This window comes from Cannabis sativa, chromosome X (assembly GCF_029168945.1).
Source record: "Cannabis sativa cultivar Pink pepper isolate KNU-18-1 chromosome X, ASM2916894v1, whole genome shotgun sequence".
NCBI classification, from domain to species: domain Eukaryota; kingdom Viridiplantae; phylum Streptophyta; class Magnoliopsida; order Rosales; family Cannabaceae; genus Cannabis; species Cannabis sativa.
This window is the reverse complement of record NC_083610.1, coordinates 36,673,961-36,688,057: the sequence shown is the minus strand read 5'-3', so window position 1 is coordinate 36,688,057 and position 14,097 is coordinate 36,673,961. Positions and strand designations below refer to the sequence as shown.

The window sequence follows — 14,097 nt, the reverse complement described above, 5'->3', positions numbered from 1 at the left end:
CGGACCTATTAGCGGCGGACCTCTTCCGCCGCTAATAACATGGGTATTAGCGGCGGAGAGGGTGGTCCGCCGCTAATTGTGGCCGTTTTTATTTTTTTTTTTTGAAAAATTATTAGCGGCGGGCAGTCCGCCGCAACTGCTCCGCCGCTAATACTAATAGCGGCGGACCCGCCGCAATTGCTCCGCCGCTATTAGTATTAGCGGCGGGACCCGCCGCTAATAGTCCGCCGCTACTACATGGGCGGGATTTTTCCCGCTTATCCCATTCAAAACAGTAGCGGCGGAGTATTAGCGGCGGGGGTCCGCCGCTAATACTATTTATTTTTTTTTTAATTATTTTATTACTATTAGCGGCGGACCCCCGCCGCTAATAGTCCGCCGCTAAACCCTCTATAAATACCCCATCAGACCCTTTTCCCCCACTTTCCTTTTTTCCTTTCTAAAATTCAAAACCACCTTTCCCCCCTTTTCCCTCTCAGCCCGTCGACCCCCCTTTCCCCCTTCACCCCGACCGCCCTCTGTTGCTATAATTTTAAACACTACGCAAGTATACGCAATCAAGTAGTAAATCTCACACAGGTGAGGTCGATCCCACAGGGAATTGGATTAAGTACCACTAAATTATACTTATGATTCTATTCGGTAAATCAAAAGTAATTATGATTTAAAAACAGTAAAATTTGAAAGAAATTCAGAAAACTTAGTAACACAATTTAAAGTTGAGCAAGATGAGACAATAGGGAGGAGAATCCTGTTGTTGTTTACCCAAATCGTTAATGATTAATTACTATCCTATTCTTGCAGTGAATGACAGATTATGAAATAACCTAGCTCCTTTCAGATCTTCTAGATTCTAAATCACATGTTATCTAATTAATTCCTTAATTAAACTAATCATGAAATCAGCATTAAGCAATAATCTACTCGTCACATAAGTCATGCAAATACTTTCGTTTCACATAGAACATCGATTATCTTAATTTTAGCATTCTCAATTCTCACTTTTCAGATTTTGAATTGAGATCATAGAACATGCACAAGGTGATCAATCTTAAACATGAAATTAAACACAAATTAAGATAATTTCACACCCAAGAATGGAGGAATGGTAATTAAACATTAACTAGGCAAAACATTAAACAACGATCATCATCCTCCCTAAATGGGAAATTTAGTTCAGAAACAAATCCATAACCATTCCTATAGCAATATTCAACATAAATAAATTAAAGAGGAATAAAGAAAAGAACTGTTGGAGAATGAATTCTGGATCTTCACTTGAATCTCTATGCTCTTCCTGCCGCTCTCACCGTGTTTGTGGTTCCAAATCGCTCTCCCTGACTTTCAATCGCAGTTTTCTATTTATAATTGAAATTTAGGGTTCGATGGACGAAAATGCCCCTGGTCCGTACGGGATCTCGCCGCGGCCAAGCTTCCTCTCGCCGCGGCGAGAAATTGCCAAATTTAGGCTCTCTCGTATCTCGTAACTCGCCGCGCGAGCCTCTTCATCGCCGCGCGATCGATGCTTCTGAATTCTCGAGATCTAGCCGCGGCCATGTTGTGTTTAGTCGCGGCCAGATATGCACAAAAACTCAAAAATTGAGTTTTCTTCGGCCAAAGACGTCTTTTAATGAATTTCTGCACCCGAGACCTCTTTTATTCCAAAGAACTCCGAAAACATAGAAAACAAGCGTAATTCCGTCCCAACACAAGCCTAGAAATGCACATAAATTGGATCCAAAACATAGGCTAAAAATAGCCTAACAAACTCCCCCAAACTGACTCTTTACTCGTCCCCGAGTAAACTAAGACTAAACTAAAAAAAAAAACTGACAATGATAGCTGAACTTTCCAACAATTTAATTGTTACCACCACCTGCACAACTTCAATCCATCAATAACCAGAATTTCAACTTGCCAACTCTAAGAACTAAGTTGAATGTGCAATTTACAAGTAAGTAATTCATACAAACATAAAGCATCGCAATTTCCATCAATATCACAACTGTTCTAACTTTCCAACATCCCACTAACACATGATCAATAAGTTTGAATGACATACCTCTCTCCACTAATGTTGACAAATTTCTATTTGGAATCAATAGGTCTTTTTCGGTTAGCATCACATGGCTTAGGTACATGGGTAGGTGAGAAGTCATTTAGGCTATACTATACCATAAGCACAATTATACCAAACAACCCTAGACAATTCTTTTGCTTTCTTTCCATATATCCCAAAAACAGAAATAAGAGATTGCAATTTTTCTTATGTGTGTACCTCATAATTTTCTTAACTTTTTTTTTTCAAGAAGACACATTTTTTTTTTTCATAGGCACAACACACAATATTATTCTTTTTTTTTTTTCAATCTCTCATTCCTACACTTTATATTTTTTCACTTACAGCACTTATTCCCCCCAAACTTGCTTCAAGGCTCATGGCATAATAAGATATGTTCAGGGTGAAAAAAGTTCAAGATAACGCTCAGTTAAGTGGTGAAAAATTTTTTCAAACAGGCTAAGGCTCAACTTTGGGTATACTATGGTAAAAAATTCATAGGCAGGCTTGAAAGGCTCAATCGTTCCAAAGAAAACTTGCCTAAATCACTTTCCAAACAAAAATCATCAAGGATTTCGCTTCAAGAGAGTATGTCAAACAAATTCTATTCCATGTTCAATCAATCATTCCACAAACCAAATAGAACAGAGGTGATATGTGAGAATAGCAAATGTTTTAAATCTACATGAATCACTTCCTAGCACACATCCAATTTAATTCAAACAGTTGCAAGTCAAGCACACAGTTATGTTTTAATCCATTGCACAAGTGAATAACAACAATTCAATCCATCTTTCAATTTAGCTATCACACAAGACTAAAAGAAAAACTAAAACAAACTCAAATAAAACAAATAAACTGGAACTGAAAAATTTAAGTCTCCCCCCCCAAACTGAAATGCACATTGTCCCCAATGTATGAAAATAAACCAGGGTGAGAGAAACTTACCTGAGCCCCATCAGAAGGGATCAAGTCCACCCTTTGCATTCAAAAGAGCCCTCGCACTAAATGAAGAAAATTTACCACCAATAGTGTTGATTTCAGAGTTTTGCACAAGAGTAAGCTCACCTTCAGAACTACCACACATCAATCTTTTCCAACGACGCTGAATCGTTCGAAGTCGCTCTTTAGGCTTTGCTTTCTTCTTATCAGTTTTAACAAAAGAACCCTTCACCACCTCAATCTTGCAACAGGTAGGAATGTCAGTTGGGGCAAAAACATTAAAATTGACCTCTTCATCTTGGACTCGCAACTTTAACTCCCCCTTTTGAACATCTATTAATGCTCGACCCGTGGCCAAGAATGGTCTTCCCAAAATAATGGGAATAGTTGAATCTTCCTCCATATCAAGAATTAAGAAATCAGCAGGGAAGATAAACTTACCAACCTTCACCAGTACATCTTCAATTATGCCACGAGGATGAGTTAGAGAACGATCCGCTAGTTGTAGAGTCACTGTTGTGGGCTTTGCTTTTCCCAATCCTAGCCTTTTGAAGACAGACAACGACATTAGATTAATGCTTGCTCCCAGATCACATAGAGCTTTAGTTTCCACTGAACCCCCTATAGAGCATGGAATATTGAAACTACCCGGATCTTTAAGCTTGGGCGGTAGTTTCTTTTGCAAAATGGCGCTACACTCCTCAGTTAATGCCACTGTTTCATAGTCCTCCATTTTTCTCTTCTTAGACAATATCTCCTTCATGAACTTCACATAACGGGGCATTTGTTCCAAGGCTTCAACAAAAGGAATGTTGATGTGTAGTCTTTTGAAGACCTCTAGAAATTTTGTAAACTGCTTGTCTAGATTGGTCTTTCTTAGTCTCTGAGGATAAGGTATCTTCACATGATGATCAATACTGATTGGTGGAGACTGTTGTGGTGGTGCAGGGCTATCAGTAGCCTTCTTTTCCTTTGGTGTTGGAGTTGGTGCTGATTGATCTTTAACTTCTTCATTGCATGGTTGTACCACATCAGGCCCATCATAATTCTTTCCACTCCTCAAGGAAATTGCTTTACATTGCTCTTTTCCTTTTGCCTCACTAGTGCTCGCTGAATTTCCTTGAGCTTGGTTTGCCACTTGAGTAGCCAATTGTTCCATTTGAGTTTCTAGAGTTTTAATAGAGGCTCTAGTTTCCATCATGAATTGGAGCAATAAATCAGCTTGGATATTGGAGCCACTAGGACTTTGTTGTTGGTTTTGCTGGGGCTGATTTCTCTGCTGGTAGAACCCCTGTTGGTTGTGCCCATAATTATTATTTTGGGAGTAGTTCCCAATGGCTTTTGCTTGATCCATTGGCAAATTATCCACATCGGCCTGACACTCTGAAAAGTGATGGTTGCCTCCACATATCTCACAAATAACTTGGGCTTGTTTAGCTTGCCCTGCAATCAGCTTTGTCAAGGCCTCAACTTGAGCTGTCAATTTTGTGATGGCATCAACCTCTAGCACACCAGCTACTTTCTTAGTTTGACTCCTTTCAGTTGGCCACTGCTGATTATTTAGAGCCATCTCCTCCAATAGATCGTAAGCCTCATTAGCACTCTTTCTCATAAAAGCTCCACCAGCTGCTGCATCTATCAGAGTTCTAGTGTTACCAACCAACCCGTTGTAGAAATTGTGAACCAGCATCCACTTTTCTATGCCATGATGAGGGCATTTTCTGATTAGATCTTTAAACCTCTCCCAAGCCTCATGGAGAGATTCATTATCTTGCTGACAGAAGTTGTTTATTTCTCCTCGCAGCTTTGCGTACTTTGCTTGGAGGGAAGAATTTAGACAGAAATTTTGTTGCTAAGTCTGTCCATGTTGCTATAGAATTTGGTGGCAAGGAGATCAACCAACTCTTGGCTCGCTCTCTCAGTGAGAATGGAAACAGTCTCAAACGGATGGCGTCATCACTAACCCCATTGACTTTGAAGGTCTGACATAACTCCATGAAGTTCGATAGATGCAGATTGGGGTCTTCAGAAGGGAGTCCACCAAACTGGACTGAAGACTGCACCATTTGTAGTATGGCAGGCTTAATCTCGAAATTGTTTGCATCCACTGCCGGTGGCCTGATACATGACTGCACTCCCGTCAGAGTAGGGAGAATGTAATCTCTCAAGCTACGGCCATTCGCTTGATCTTCCACAGCACCTCCATTATTACCGTTATTACCCCCATTGTTTCCGCATTATTGTTCACATTCGCAGACCATGATCTCTGATGTTTCAGCAGTTGCTGAAACTCTTTCTTGCCTCTTGTTCTTTCGATTCCTCCTGCAAGTTTTCTCAATTTCAGGATCAACTGGTAATATGACTGTTTGTCCTTGACGGCGCATGCACTTAGGATTCCTGAAATAAATCAAGAAAATATTGCAAGAAAAAGGTTAGAAAAATCAGCAAGAGAAAATATACCAAAGTAGAAGTTAGTATAATTTTATGTAATATTAATCTTAGACAATTCCCCGGCAACGGCGCCAAAAACTTGTTGCTATAATTTTAAACACTACGCAAGTATACGCAATCAAGTAGTAAATCTCACACAGGTGAGGTCGATCCCACAGGGAATTGGATTAAGTACCACTAAATTATACTTATGATTCTATTCGGTAAATCAAAAGCAATTATGATTTAAAAACAGTAAAATTTGAAAGAAATTCAGAAAACTTAGTAACACAATTTAAAGTTGAGCAAGATGAGACAATAGGGAGGAGAATCCTGTTGTTGTTTACCCAAATCGTTAATGATTAATTACTATCCTATTCTTGCAGTGAATGACAGATTATGAAATAACCTAGCTCCTTTCAGATCTTCTAGATTCTAAATCACATGTTATCTAATTAATTCCTTAATTAAACTAATCATGAAATCAGCATTAAGCAATAATCTACTCGTCACATAAGTCATGCAAATACTTTCGTTTCACATAGAACATCGATTATCTTAATTTTAGCATTCTCAATTCTCACTTTTCAGATTTTGAATTGAGATCATAGAACATGCACAAGGTGATCAATCTTAAACATGAAATTAAACACAAATTAAGATAATTTCACACCCAAGAATGGAGGAATGGTAATTAAACATTAACTAGGCAAAACATTAAACAACGATCATCATCCTCCCTAAATGGGAAATTTAGTTCAGAAACAAATCCATAACCATTCCTATAGCAATATTCAACATAAATAAATTAAAGAGGAATAAAGAAAAGAACTGTTGGAGAATGAATTCTGGATCTTCACTTGAATCTCTATGCTCTTCCTGCCGCTCTCAGCTGTGTTTTAGGGTTCCAAATCGCTCTCCCTGACTTTCAATCGCAGTTTTCTATTTATAATTGAAATTTAGGGTTCGATGGACGAAAATGCCCCTGGTCCGTACGGGATCTCGCCGCGGCCAAGCTTCCTCTCGCCGCGGCGAGAAATTGCCAAATTTAGGCTCTCTCTGTATCTCGTAACTCGCCGCGGCGAGCCTCTTCATCGCCGCGGCGACTGATGCTTCTGAATTCTCGAGATCTAGCCGCGGCCAAGTTGTGTTTAGCCGCGGCCAGATATGCACAAAAACTCAAAAATTGAGTTTTCTTCGGCTCAGCACGTCTTTTAATGAATTTCTGCACCCGAGACCTCTTTTATTCCAAAGAACCTGAAAACATAGAAAACAAGCGTAATTCCGTCCCAACACAGCTAGAAATGCACATAAATTGGATCCAAAACATAGGCTAAAAATAGCCTAACACCCTCACCACCCCGTCGCACCACCGACCAGCGAACGACCGACCACAACCACCGGAATATAGGTAAGTATTATTATTTTTATTTTAGATTTTATAATATAATGTGTATTTATAATGTGTTTGGTTTTAAATTTGTACATAAAATGTGTATTTATGGTGTTTTTGTATATAATAAAATGTTTATATATTTAAAAATCTGGTTATATTTGTGTATATATAATATTTAGTTATATGAGTTTGATTTTTTTAATTTTTTTATATGTGTATATATTTGATAATCTGTGTATATACATATATATATATTTCTATATAAAAATAGAAATTTGTTTATATATTTTGTGTATATATGATTTGGTATATGAGTTTTTATTTTTTTTTATTTTGGTATCTGTATATATATACATATATAATTTTCTGTGTATATAATTATTATATATATATATTGTATTGTAGTGTATATATTGTAGTGTATCTTATATATATAACGTATATAATATATTTTGTTATCTGTATATATATATATTGTAGTGTATCTTATATATATAAAGTATATAATATATTTTGTAATATATATATTGTATATATTAATCTGTCCATATATATGTTTTATTTATATATATATTTATTATTAATGTGTAGAAGTTGTAAATATATATATAAGATTGATATTTTTTTTATATATATGTGTATATAAAATATGTAGTATATATTAATGTTTATATAATTTATACATATTGTAACAATAATATATATATATATATGGTATGTTATTTGTTTAGATTAAGAAAAATGTGTATTTGTTTATTTTATATTAGATTTTATTTAAATCAAAAAGTTTGTTGGATAGTTAAATAAAAATTTGAAACCTAAGTTTAGTAAATTTAGAATAAATAAAAAAATCTAAAAAAGTTGTTGAAAATTAATTTTAGTAGGTTTAGTAAAGTTTGTTGGTAAGTGAAATAAATATTTAAAATATTTGAATAAAATTTTTATTTAAATTTTTAAAAAATAATTATTATTGCATTTTTGAGATGGTATAAAAAATTAAAAAATATGAATAAATAAAAAAAATGGTAACTTTAAATGAATTTTACTTTAAATAATAAATTTATTTTTATATAAATAATAAATAACTTAAAAATTAAAAAATTAGTAATTTAATGAATAAACTTTTTATTTAAATATATTTTAAATCATAAAATATTCATAATTTTATATTTTATATTTATTTAAATTTAAAAAATAAATTTAGTTTTGTATAAATAATAAATAACTCAAAAATTAAAAAATGAAAAATTAAATAGTAGTAATTTAATAAATAAAATTTTTATTTAAATATATTTTAATTCATAAAATTTTATATTTTATATTTTATATTTATTTAAATTTAAAAAATAAATTTGTTTTCATATAAATAATAAATAACTTAAAAATTAAAAAATTAAAAATTAAATAGTAGTAATTTAATAAATAAAATATATTTAAATATATTTTAATTCATAAAATATTCATAAAATTTTATATTTTATATTTTATATTTATTTAAATTTGAAAAATAAATTGTTTTCATATAAATTATAAATAACTCAAAAATTAAAAAATTGAAAATTAAAAAAGTAGTAATTTAATGAATAATTTTTTTTTTTAATTCATAAAATATTTATAAAATTTTATATTTTTTATTTTATATTTTATATTTATTTAATTTTGAAAAATAAATTGTTTTCATATAAATTATAAATAACTCAAAAATTAAAAAGTTAAAAATTAAAAGAGTAGTACTTTAATGAATAATTTTTTTATTTAAATATATTTTAATTCATAAAATATTCATAAAATTTTATAATTATAATTAATAAGTAGTTGAAAAGAGCGATGGATATACAAGAGTGATGTATATACATGGCATAATTTTTATATATAAAATTTCATAACACTTAACAAATCATTCAAATTTGTAATACTTTATTTGTCGCCTAAATTGTAGATGGCGACAATCGATAAGTCTTGGACCAAAATCAGAAATCGTGGTTGCCATGAATTTTGGAATGGTCTTCAAGCCTTTTTAGCAATGGCATCAGAACATAAGGATTGTGATGGAATAATTCGATGTCCTTGTGTAAGATGTATAAATAGTAGGTTTGAAAAAATAGATAGGGTTAGAGCACACGTATTTGATCGAGGTTTCATGCTCTAACATTTGTGTGATATTTCAATTATTTTTTCCCCCTTCATAATTCTTACATTTTTTTCCGTCTACAAAGTAAAGTAAAATGTCAGCTACGTTAGCGACATACCACGGTGGAGATGGTGATGGCAGGGATCCCCCTGATCCTTCTAGGGTACCGTCGTCTTGCGAAACAGGTTTTCATATTTTTTCAAATCTACAATTGTTCTGAATATAAATAGTGAATGTATGATTTACTAATAAAATTATTTTTCCCTCGAATATATATAGTTCCACCTCCGGTCAGAAAGGGTCGTGGGGTTGCCGCAAACGCTAATCTCGAAAAAAAAAAAAGAGAGATGCTGGTAAGCCCTTGCCGGTGGAGGTAGATCTTGAAACAGGCAAAGTTGTTGGCGCTGAAGCAAGCAATTATGTTCGATTTCTTGGCCAACAAGTAAGCATGTTGTGCCCGGGTGGTCATCTTAATTTTTCTGATGTACCCCAACAATACAAGGATCAAGTGCTCAATCGAATTAGAGTGAGTGATTTTGAATTATTAAAAGTTGTAATAATTTTATGTCCTCATTTATAATTTAACATAACTTTAAATTACTTTTATTACATAGTACTACTTTGATATCGATGGGAATCCCCATCGAGACCTACTTATGGGGACTTTATATTCGGTGATGGCGGAGCGGTATAGTGAGCGAAAGACACTCAGACACAAGCATTTCAAACAACATTACAAAAAACCAGAAGATTGGGACACAGTTCTCAAATTCCCTCCTGACTACTTGAATACCGAGACTTGGAAACCGGTTTGCTAATTGTTCGTTAGCGAGGCATTTTTGAATCGTTCAACTAAAAATAAATCGAATCGGCAATTAATGAAATATCCAACAACGCAAGGCACAAAATCGTTGGCGTCCATACGCCACGGAATGGTATGTATTAATTCTTTAATTCTTTAATAGTTAATAATATTTTTTTCTTATAATAAACTAATTTAATTGTTTATATTTGTATAGGGGGGTACTCCTGGAGAGCATGTAGTTGACGCATGGAAGGAGATCCATGTGAAAAAACCGTCTGGAACTTTCGTTAATGAATTAGCTGCAAAAGATTATGTAAGTGATTAAAATGATTTATTATTAAAATTTATATTTTATATTAATTACATATTCTAATAATTTAGATTTAAATAGGAGGAACTGATCAAGGAGCTTGATAGGAAGCGACTGGAACGACAATCCCAGAGCGATACTGGAACTGAATCTGAATCTGATACTGGTTATCAGTTTGACGTTATGGAAACAGTTCTAGGCCAAAGATCTGACTATCAAAGAGGCGTGGGTAAAAGGCTCAAGGGCAAAGGAAAGAAACCAATCCCTCAAACTCAATCAACGGTGCCTCCCCAACCAACTACTGAAATGATGGGCACTGTGGCAGATATATTCTCAGCTATGCGTGCCACTTGGGGGGTAATTTGACGCCTGAACAACGTGCCCAAATATTTAACCCACGCTTTGACAATTTCATTCAAACGTATAGTCAGTCGCGCCGCTCGGTGGTTCGTCTTCTCGTAGTCATGCCGCTCCTCCGAACAAAGAATAACAACCTCCTTCGCAACCACAATTTCAGCCTTCCTCGCAACAACAATTCCAAAATTTGTCACAAGAAGAATTTGAAAATTTTTTGCGGCGAAGAACCCCAATCTTTTCCTCGGCGCTTCCTCGGAAGCAATAAATACCGCTCCGCCAATGGGAAATCAGTTCTTATACCGAACACCGTCAGAGTCTCCTTCGCTCGGCTCAAACTTTGCTGATTTTGGATTATTTGGGAGTTCATCGCAGGAGAACCAATTTTTTTCAACTCCCATTTTCAACCAAGCTGAGCTCGGTAATTTAACGCTTGGTTTATCATCAGACCAAGCGTATGTGCCTTCTCCGCCACGGGCTTCGGGGACTCGTACCGAAAATAATCCAGATCAAGACTTCATAATTAGAGACCTGAATGAAGATGTTAATGAATAATTTATTTATGTTTTGTAATAATTTAGTTTAATTTTGAGACAATATTTTATTAGGATTATTATGTTAAAGTTAATTACTTTGAGACAATTTTAAATTATTAATAAATTTTATTAAATTGTTTTAATTATATTAATTAGATTTATTTATTAAATATTCGTATATTAATTAATTATTTATTTATATATAAGATTAATATATATATTTATTATTATTTATTATTTATAAATATTTATAATTTTTTTTTATTCTGATGGGCAATAGCGGCGGAGCAATAGCGGCGGGACCCCGCCGCTATTGCCCTGTGTCAGTCTCGAAACACGAACCGACACGGGGCAATAGCGGCGGGTCCGCCGCTATTGCTCCGCCGCTATTAATAGTATTAGCGGCGGAGCATGTTTTTGGCCGCTAATACTATTAATAGCGGCCAAGCAATAGCGGCGGACCAATAGCGGCCGAGGTCCGCCGCTATTGCCCTTTAGCGGCCAGAATCTAGACCAATAGCGGCCGAGGGGCCCGCCGCTATTGGTCCTTAATGTTGTAGTGTGTGTGCAAACAGAAATCATCGATAACCTATCGACAACTTATCGATATACTATCGATAACCTATCGATAAATGCCATCGATAAACTATCGATAACTTATCGATAATCTATCGATAAATCCAATAAAAAAAATAAACACGAAGATGAAGATGAAGACGGAGACAGAGGTTCGGGGCCTCTGGGTTTTTTTATGCTTGAGTGCTATGGAGGTCCGACCGGTCTTGGGCCTCTGGGTTTCGTCTGGGTTTTTGAGTAGATGAGGAGGTTCGGTGGTGGAGGAAAGGAGGTTCGGTGGTGGTGGTTGGGTGGTCTCGGTGCCTGGGTCTGGTTGGTCTCGGTGGTGCAAGGAAGAGGAAGAGAGAGTGGAGAAGAGAAAGAGACGGAGAGAGGAGGAAAATGAAGGGAGGGTATTTTGGGTAGAAATTGAAAACAATAACATTTAATTGTATAAATTAATTAGGAGTCTAAATTTTGTTAGAGGGTATTTTTTTTAAGCATTAAAAATGAAATTTCCCAATATATATACACGGAACACTTCTCAATGGGTATTACCCTATTGATGGTTACTGAAAGTAAACCATTAGATTTTGATCCAATGATGAATAATAAAAGAGAAGTTTGAATTTCTATGCTTAATTTAGCTACTTAATTAAAAAAAATATAAAAAATATCTCTTTTTACACTATATCAAAAATATGTTTATATACAAAATATTTAAATCAAAATCATTTTTTTTTCTTAACAACCTCAGCCCATATAATATAAAAATGAGAGATTATTCTAATTAGATAGAAAAAATTAGGAATTATTACATAGAAAATATAAATTGACATTTTATTTACAAAAATACCTCCATAAGGTAAAGACAACATTAATACCTTTTATGTGATTTTAATTACCAAAATACCACTTACACATTCAGACGATAGTTGCAGGATGGTTGCTGCGTGGTTGCGCGGTGGTTGCATCAGACGAAGGTTTCAATCAAACGATAGTTGCAGGGTGGTTGCAGGGTGGTTGGTAGGTGGTTGGCCAAAGGTTGCCTTAGACGAAGGTTTCAATCAAACGAAAGTTTCGGGGTGGTTGGTTGAAGGTTGCATCAGACGAAGGTTTCAATCAGACGAAATAACTGTTAGCAAAATGGTTAGGCAACTGTAATGCAACTGTTGTGAAACATTAAAAATCAAAATAGTGTTTCCACGTACGTAACTCTATCTATATGTCTCTTAATGATTTAATATGAATAAATTCACCATTAGAAATTTAGAAAACAACAAAAATACACAAAGATAAACATTTTATTATAATATTTATGTAATTATTTTATTATTATACTTGAGTTGGATTGTTTAGGAACTCCAGCTCAACTTTTTGAGATCTGTCTTTCATGAATTTAAAAATTGAAGTCAGGACATTAGTTTTATGCAAATTAAATTGGATTTTCAGTTAAATTTTAGTTTCGTAGTAGTTTTTTTACACTTTTTTTATGAATTCGAAGCAACTCCTGTTTTGATTGATTCTGGTTGTCTTCTCAGGTGAAGTCGTCGGAATTAATGGTGGTTCTCTTTCTGATTGAATTTTTTGTTTCTGTTGCGTTGGGTTGCTGCGTAGTTGCACGATGGTTGCACGATAGTTGCCCAGGAAGCATGGATCTTGGGTTGAAGGTGTGTGTAAGTGGTATTTGTGTAATTTTTTTATTTGCTGTACATTTGTTTATTTGGCCAGCTGGAAGTATTTTTTTAATATTGTTACTTTTTTTGGTTAAAACTGAAAAAAAAAAAAAAAAAAAAAAAAAAAAAAACCCCAAAAAATTAAGCATAAAAATTGAATTTTTCCTAATACTACCCATTCATAGGTAACCCATTAAATATAAGCTATACTCCTCACTCAACAAAAGTTTTTCCATCAACATGGCCTACACCTCCAAAGGATTTAATTCAAGGGATAATTATATAAAATACTCATTTTTGTAAAAAAAAAAATTATATTTTTAAGTTCAAAGTTTTTTTTTACATGGTATTTTATAAAAATACAAGAAAACAACAAAAGGACTATATGAAAGTAACAAGAAAACAACAACAAAACAACATCAAAAATAATATACAAATAACAAAAAATCAACAACAAAATAACCGTAGTACAACATAAAAATATATAAAAAAAATCATATTTTATGTAAATAAAATCTAAATAACCGTAAAAATGTTAAAAATTCTCTATATTTTTGTAATATTTTTTTTGTTGTTTTTGTGATTTTTTAAAATTATTCCTTAATTCAAACTCTGATGAGCATCACCGACCAGTAGGGTCGACCCTGCATGTCCAAAGACACGACTGACCCTCATGACATACACCTTTGTGACGAGACATGCGCCCATGACAAGACATGCCTCTGTGACAAGACACGCCTCCATTACGAGATAAGATCAACCGTATGTGACAAGCCACATGGGCCAACCCTCCACAGCCAGCCACAAGGCCAACCCTTCATGACGAGAAATAGGGCCGACTCTCGGTGACTGGCAACAAGGCTAACCCTAGTGCTTAACCACCTACACTAGGCGTGGTAGCTA

At 34.4% G+C, this 14,097-nt stretch overlaps 1 protein-coding gene and 1 non-coding gene across 2 annotated transcripts; both read left to right on the top strand.

Moving 5' to 3' along the window:
- The first annotated feature begins 4,701 nt into the window (after window positions 1–4,701).
- Window positions 4,702–4,808, top strand: LOC115703462 (small nucleolar RNA R71). The gene has a single exon (XR_004009224.1). It is a non-coding gene; the product is annotated as a small nucleolar RNA R71 (small nucleolar RNA).
- A 4,145-nt stretch (window positions 4,809–8,953) lies between these two features.
- LOC115702558 (uncharacterized) lies at window positions 8,954–10,477 on the top strand. Its single transcript, XM_061106376.1, has 5 exons — window positions 8,954–9,143; window positions 9,238–9,484; window positions 9,573–9,893; window positions 9,978–10,076; window positions 10,155–10,477. The coding sequence occupies exons 3-5, from the start codon at window positions 9,837–9,839 to the stop codon at window positions 10,437–10,439; spliced, it is 441 nt and encodes a 146-aa protein (XP_060962359.1). The 5' UTR covers window positions 8,954–9,143; window positions 9,238–9,484; window positions 9,573–9,836; the 3' UTR covers window positions 10,440–10,477.
- Window positions 10,478–14,097: the final 3,620 nt, after the last annotated feature.